Genomic DNA, 7,500 nt, shown 5'->3' with positions numbered 1-7,500 from the left:
AATGGTCATCAACCATGATCATGACATCATCTGGACTGAGGCCTACATGGACAGTGTGGTCAGTTGGCTTCTCTTATTGTTAGTGTGCTTACTGGGCAGCACACACTTGGAAGACTTAATCAAATTGTCTGAAGATACCTGAGCTTTTACGTTTGGTTGTGATCCAATGTACAGTTGGTTTTTCCTAGAGTGTAACAAAGATGAACATTCAAATGCCGTCTGTCTCTCTATCCCTCTGCCTCTCTCCGTGGTACTGAAACATTCAAACTCTCTCCGTCCCAAACAATATGCAATCTGCTACAAGCCATATAGAACCATGTAATGCTCTATAAATGTCTCAAAACTTAGAAAAATCATAGCAGTCACTCAGCACTGGCCAACTAACTGCAGGAAACATCGAAACAATGATCTGAAAACACCCGTTAACCACCATAGAAACCACCTAACGACAACACTGTGACACTAGCAAAACTACCTGAACCCTGAGAAAGCAGTTACGTTACATTACTGGGCTTTTCCAACAACTCCAAATCTTCTACATGCAAATGTCACATCTTCTGTATAAAAAAAAGGTCTCTATTTGACACCCATCAGCCAAAAAACAGATGTTGTGGTTACAAGTGGCAGGCTGCAAGTTTTGGATTAAATCACTGACCATCAACCATCAATTAGCCATAGTGACTGCAGTCATGCACTCAGAGTGAAGCAGCATGTTTTACACAACCTCCAACCCTGAACAAAACATGCATGATTCCTCAATGTCAGTCTACCAGTGGCTAAGATTAGCAAGTCAGATAAAAATTCACAATGACAACTTTGGAGTAACCGGAGGTCATATAGCCTATCTGTCTTTTTGGTGGAAGCACAGATGAACTGATATGAAGTAACTGTAATGTAAGAACATGTGACAGAAAATGTGCAGTTGTACAAATATCTAGCAAAACACTAGCAAGCATTTCACACAGGAAACACTTAAATGTTCTCATATTTTTTTCTTCTCTTGTTAAGCTGTTTCCTTTGTTTGCTATTTCAGTTTCTTCCTCTTTCCTTTTGTGTCTCATTGTCATTTTACAGTACCATTTGTGCCATTTTTTCTTTTACCACCATTTCATGTTTGTTGTTTTTCTATCTCATCCCCTTGAACTCCAGTTACCAAACACAAAAGAGGTAATCATACGTAGAACCAACCTTTTCGTAGAGTGGGAGTAGAAGAGTGAGTAGACATAAAATAAATAGTATCAGAAATGATTAACAGTTTTTATTGCTCTCTAGTAGCTTCCAGTTAGCTTAGCTTTTCCACTTAGCTCTTTTTACATGTGGGATTTCTCTAAAATAGTTTTGTGAACCCTCATTTCTCTTTATTTTCCTTTTTAAGAAATTAGCTTCCATAGCTTGTGTTGTTATTCTTTGGTTTAGATAGGTCAAATGTAACCTAGCCTTCCAATCCATCAACTTTTCACTTAAATTTCCCCTTCGGGCCAAAAGCAATGAACTCCTCCCAGCTTCATTTAGAGTTAATGTTATAGTTTTTAAAAAAATCATTATTTAGTGAAAATAAACCTGGATTAAGTGTGTGTGTTTGTGTTTGTCCCTTAGCTGTTCAACACTCAGGCCCAGAGTTTGCTCCTGATGACCTCAGTTGCAATGCCTGTGTTTAGCAAGAAGGAAGAGACTGTAAGTATCCATTTTTAATCACCATTGAGTAAAATATTGAGTTCATAATGTAACCTTTTGAATGTTTTTTCATGTATAAGTTGACGTCTGTTTTCCAAGAATTGGATTGTAATGGGCATAAAAAAATGAAGCGTTGTCCTATACCATGTTATATCACATTTTCATACCAAATACAAACATATTCTCAGTGTGACTCAAACCTCCTGTGTTTTTTCTTATAGTTGTCTCATGGGATATTGCTGGGAGTGGTAGGAACTGATGTGGCCCTAAGAGAACTGATGAAAATGGCTCCAAGATACAAGGTAAACCTTTCACAACACACACAGAGTCACAACCTAGGGTGAAACACACAAAACAAATACTCCACTGTATGAAGTTTTCCTTGAGCTTGCAATTTTGTGTCCATGTCTCTTCAGCTGGGTGTCCATGGTTACGCTTACCTCATCACCAACAATGGCTACATCCTGTCTCATCCTGACCTACGACCTCTGGTACAAACCAAGACCTGAATTATTAAATTAATTATTGAAGATGAAATGTGTTAAATGTTATAACTCTGCTTTATAGACTTAATTCAAATTAAACAATCATAATAAAAAATGAGATGAAATGCTACTAAAGACAGATGTCATTTGTATGTTTGTGTGTTTGTGTGTGACAGTATAAAGAGGGCAAGAAGCTGAAGCCGAAACCCAACTATAATAGTGTGGATCTGTCTGAGGTGGAGTGGGAAGACACTGAAGAGAAGGTTCGTAACACAGACACACACACACACACACACACACACACACACACACACACACACACACACACACACACACACACACACACACACAAAACATACACACACATTCTATTTTCTGTTATCTTTATGTGATTTGTGTTTTTCAGCTGAGGACGGCCATGGTTAAAGGAGAAAATGGAGCCATGTCCTTAGACGTGAGAACTTCGGTGGATAAAGGAGTGAGTACTTTTGTGTTGTGTGTGTGTGTGTGTGTGTGTGTGTGTGTGTGTGTGTGTGTGTGTGTGTGTGTGTGTGTGTGTGTGTGTGTCTTCTCCTGCCTTCCTCATTTTTATTGTCATTTCTTCTATTATGCAGTTTTTGTTTTTTTGTCCTTGGAGACATATTAAAATCTCTCCAGAACAAGCTATAGTTCTTCCTTTCTACCTTTGCTTCATTTTTATTAAAGTCTTTACTTTTCTGTGTCTCTCACAGACGAGAGTTATGTTCCTAAAGAATGATTACTTCTACACCGTCATCAACGAGACGCCATTCAGGTTTGCCATTTCAATCTCACCTTCATGAAAAGATTACGTGAAGTGTCGGATTCTGAAATTAACCATCTAATATTCCAACAAAGGGACAAGATACCTCTATGACTCCGATGTAACTACTATCCGTTTAGCCTTCATTGTTACTTAGAGGAACAACACTTTTCTATATCCTTAAAACAGTTATAATGAGTATGATTTATATTGCCAATTACGTAGTTATTCTTCCCTCAGCACATATAAACCATGTATATCAAGAAAGTGTTCGCTAAATTCAATACTGAAACTTGAAACTGGTAATATTGTTTCTATTTAAACAACAATTCAATAATATATTTCCTTCTGTGTATGACAGTCTGGGTATAGTGTTGACTAGAGGACATGGAGAGTTTATCTTCTTTGGAAACGTCTCTGTTGAGGAGGGTAAGTCTTTCTCTTCTGTCTCATGTTTCTGTATTTGCTTCTACCTTTCTTTCTCTCTCATGTCCTTTTTTTTTTTTTTTTTTTTTTTCAGGACTTCATGACCTACAGGCTCCAGATTTGACCATACCCGATGAATGGTGAGTAGAACTAGCAGAAAATACTGTGTGTGTGTGTACGTGTGTTCACATCATAGACCGTATAAGAAATGGACGTAACATCCGTGACGTCACCCATTGGTTTGTGGACTGCTGCTTGGAAGCCAATAGTTTCGGATCTGAGCAGCGCCATCTTGAACATTTCCGGTGCATGCCGGGTAAAAAAAAAACACGGATTCTACTTATATGGGCATCAGGAGGAGCAAGAGGCGCCCTCCTGAACATGTGAACCAATCAACCTGTCAATCACGACGTAGCCACGCCCCTAATGCATACCCTGCTTTATCGTCAAATATAAAATCAGGGAGGCCAAAATTTCACAAATGAACATCATACTGCATTGAAGAAGGCTTTAAACTAGCGATTGAGACCATACACACATTTCGAAAACGTTTACTGAGGTTAGAAATCAAGTGAGAAGTTGGTGAATTCTCCATTGACTTGTATAGAGACGGAAGTCCTATTGACACCAAAACGGTCGCCCCCTGGTGGCCTTTTGATAGAATGCAGTTTTAAATTACTTCCGCGTTGGCATCATTTCAGAGGACCGTAACTCCCCGCCTGGTTAACATCAGTGTACATATGTGTACATTTTTTTTATGAACTATGTGTTTGTTTATGTCCTTATAGGACCTACTGTGAGTTGGACATTGACCCAGGGCACCGTAAGCTGGACCAGCTGCAGGCTGTGGTGCGATTCCTCATGGGAAAAGAACCAGAACTTGAGTGTAAGCCCAGACTTCAATTCCAGTATATTATCTTGTCTACTGTGGAAAAATAAAACACAAAGCCTGTATCTAAGTGCATCATTAAAAACACCTTATCCTATCAGCTTTGTCTGATGATATTTTGACACCAATAACAGTTAGGTGTGGCCACAAATGTTCATCTAGATCTTTAAGAGGTGTTTGATGTGTGGAAGTCACAATATCCTGAGTAGTTCCTTAGTGAAATTATTTGTTTGCACATAAACTGTAAATTCAGTTACAACATGATAATTCAATAGTAGTCTTTTGTTGACTGTAACCCATGTTTATTATGTATCCTGCTCTCTCTCTGTTTGTGTCTCTTTTTGTATGCCTCATTCTTTTATTATATCAGAATTATATTAATGTTTTTCTCTACAGGTGATATGCAGCTGATACAACAAACTCTATTTGATGCTGTGGTCACGGCTCCTATGGAAGCTTATTGGACCGCTCTCATGCTCAACACATCTGGGTGAACACTTACACACGGGCACACCTAGACACCCAGACATGGACTTTTTTTTACATCTTTACATCTTTACTCATTTTATCTTTTACCAACATTTCCTTTGTCCTTCTGTGTCTGCTCCCACTCCCTCTATCTCTCTTTGCTTCTCTCAGTATGGATGAGGGCGTTGAAACAGCTTTCCTGGGGACCCGTTCAGGCCTGATGAGATTCCAGAGGTACACTGGCATTGAGAAAAGACTTGCCAAGTGAGTAAGAAAAGCACATTATCGACACCAAAAAAAAGCACAATATTGGAAATAAGTCATACTGATATGTCCAAAACCAAAAGGGTTAAAACAAAGATTTAAAAGGGTTAAAATAATATGAATTATGGCAGTTTAGAAATTGAATTGAAGCTGATATTACAGTAAAGTGCAAGTTCGCCCTCTGGTGGTCAGAACAAGTCATTTCAACTCTGTACTACACTGATTGAATTGTTTCCTCTAAAGAATATACTTTGGTATCACTCCAAACTGGCAACATTACATGAAAATAGATTTAAGATTGCTCACATGTCTCCCAGTGACAAGCACAGTTACAGTTTGTACAGCATATCTGGGTTCAGAGACATCCAACTTTTATTAAAATGATTTTTCTTTCTTCAACTATCACTAAATCTTCTTCTTGCACTTTTCATTCTATCCCTCTTCTCCTGCTTCCGTCTTTCCTCTTGTTATTATTTTTAGATAATAGTAAGTAGGCTCTTCTTTAACATTTTTTTTGTCTCTCCCCAGGTCCTTCCTGACCGCCTCAGACAAGGAGAATATGTTCACCCTGGACCATTTCCCAGTGTGGTACCGCAGAGCTGCTGAGAACCCAGCTGGACAGTTTCTATACTACATGCCCAGAAAAGAGACAAGAGGTAGAGGGCATACCTTTTAAAAATGACACACATCTTTAATAATCACACATACACTTGTTGTGCTTTTGTATTTCCAATTTTGTACGGCGTGTTCAGTAGGTAGAGTCACAAACCTCTCAGTAACAAGCTCTTTTTTATTGCCAGCGGGCTACAACTGCCCTTTTCTATTCACACCATTGTGTATTTATGTAAATTGCTACAACACAGGTTTGCAAGGTATTTTTTTAATTAGGCAAAATGCCCAGAAAGTGTTGCGCAACCCCAATTGATATTCTGTTTAGTTTTCGTCGTCACCACTGTTCATACTCTGGGAATTTTGCTGTTGTGAAGAATAATAAGCAGCTCCAGACTGACAAAGTTAACACCCACTGTCATCATACATATCATCACATCATACTAACCTCCATCTTCAAAACTGAGGCGCATCAGAAAAAAATCTGGGGTTTCGAGATTACTTTTCTCTCCCTCTGGACTATATTTAATTTCTCTATTTCTCTGCAGAAGAATGAACTGTTTTGTTTTTTTAAATGCTTTAAAACAAACACATTCACAGCAAAACACTTTAGGCAGCCTCAAAGGACAGGGATTTGAATTAATCATCACCAGAGCCCAGACTTAAATTAAATATCACTGATTTATGGTATATTCAGTGATTATGAGGCTGATGATAGTGTTGCCTTTCATTACAGGCTACAGCGAGTCTGTATATGTCCATCACTTGCTCAAAGGTTCAGATTACTGTCCACATGTTCAACTGTGGGATGAAAGTACAAATATAAACAAATAGTCCTGTATATGTGTGTTTTAGGTTGTTGTTAAATGTAGTGTGTTGTGTTCAGACGTATTCAGGGACTATGAGGCTGACTATAGCGCCACCTTGAGTGCAGAAGAGGTGGAGCGTGAAGCGGAGGAGGGAGGGAGAAAACAGAGTGAGGCGGAGGATGAGGAGGAGGAGGAGGAGGGTAGAGGAAAACTGTTAGATACTTGGCATGCCTCCTCTTTTTATTTGTCTTCCTTCTAATTTTTCCTTACACCTAATTTCAACATGTGACTACTACTGTGGTCTTTTTCTGGTGTTTTTTTTTCTGTCTTTCTTTTTATTTGTTTTTTTTCTAGACCTATTCTCTTTCTTGTTTCTCTCTCTCTCTCTCTCTCTCTCTCTCTCTCTCTCTCTCTCTCTCTCTCTCTCTCTCTCTCTCTCTCTCTCTCTCTCTCTCTCTCTCTCTCTCTCTCTCTCACTGCATGAGCATGCAATTGAAGTATGGGAACCTCCTCTCCTCCCCTTGGGAGTCAGCAAAGTTTGTGGCTCATTTGCATTGTGCTGACTCAGTGCCTCCCTGTCTTTGATGAATTGTTGTTTGGAAGTAAAAATCTGTTTCTTACCTTTGTCATAATCTTATATTATGACACTGCATTATGTTACAATAACCAATACAAAAAAACCTCATCAAAATTACATTATTCCCCGAGTGCATGATTGTCACAAAGAAATATTTTGTCTTAGATGACTCGATAACAGCAATATAATACCGTATATAACACATGCACATGCACAGTCCTTCTGTTAGGAGTGTATTAGCTCTCATAATCTGTGTTACATAACGTTTAAAATGTTAATCTGGCAGGAATCTGTGGCTTGGTGCCAGTTGGCATCAGCTGGCATGAAGGCTGTGAATAGACACGCTGAATATAAATGCATGACTTCATTAAATATTACCTATGCAGTCCAAGTCAATCTATCATCTGCATATCTGCATACACATTTTTTGATATCTGTACTAACATTCCAGCTGTCGCTATCACTGTGAGTGTTGACAGACTCATGATTCAAGTATAAAGTTTGTGGTTTATTTAGTT

At 38.7% G+C, this 7,500-nt stretch overlaps 1 protein-coding gene across 1 annotated transcript in view; it reads left to right on the top strand.

Moving 5' to 3' along the window:
• The window catches only part of cacna2d4a (calcium channel, voltage-dependent, alpha 2/delta subunit 4a), an 88,498-nt gene that overhangs the window by 11,209 nt on the left and 69,789 nt on the right, over positions 1-7,500 (top strand). The window contains exons 9-22 of the mRNA XM_062443561.1: positions 1-58; positions 1,597-1,674; positions 1,896-1,976; positions 2,091-2,165; positions 2,336-2,422; positions 2,566-2,637; positions 2,891-2,952; positions 3,302-3,369; positions 3,461-3,506; positions 4,155-4,252; positions 4,652-4,745; positions 4,895-4,987; positions 5,516-5,643; positions 6,483-6,572. The exon at positions 1-58 is cut by the window's left edge and continues 76 nt beyond it. Coding sequence (XP_062299545.1) covers positions 1-58; positions 1,597-1,674; positions 1,896-1,976; positions 2,091-2,165; positions 2,336-2,422; positions 2,566-2,637; positions 2,891-2,952; positions 3,302-3,369; positions 3,461-3,506; positions 4,155-4,252; positions 4,652-4,745; positions 4,895-4,987; positions 5,516-5,643; positions 6,483-6,572 — 1,130 coding nt within the window. The remainder of the gene's footprint in view (positions 59-1,596; positions 1,675-1,895; positions 1,977-2,090; positions 2,166-2,335; positions 2,423-2,565; positions 2,638-2,890; positions 2,953-3,301; positions 3,370-3,460; positions 3,507-4,154; positions 4,253-4,651; positions 4,746-4,894; positions 4,988-5,515; positions 5,644-6,482; positions 6,573-7,500) is intronic.

Source organism: Scomber scombrus, chromosome 22 (genome assembly GCF_963691925.1).
Source record: "Scomber scombrus chromosome 22, fScoSco1.1, whole genome shotgun sequence".
Classification (NCBI taxonomy): Eukaryota; Metazoa; Chordata; class Actinopteri; order Scombriformes; family Scombridae; genus Scomber; species Scomber scombrus.
This window is presented reverse-complemented; position numbering and strand designations above follow the sequence as displayed.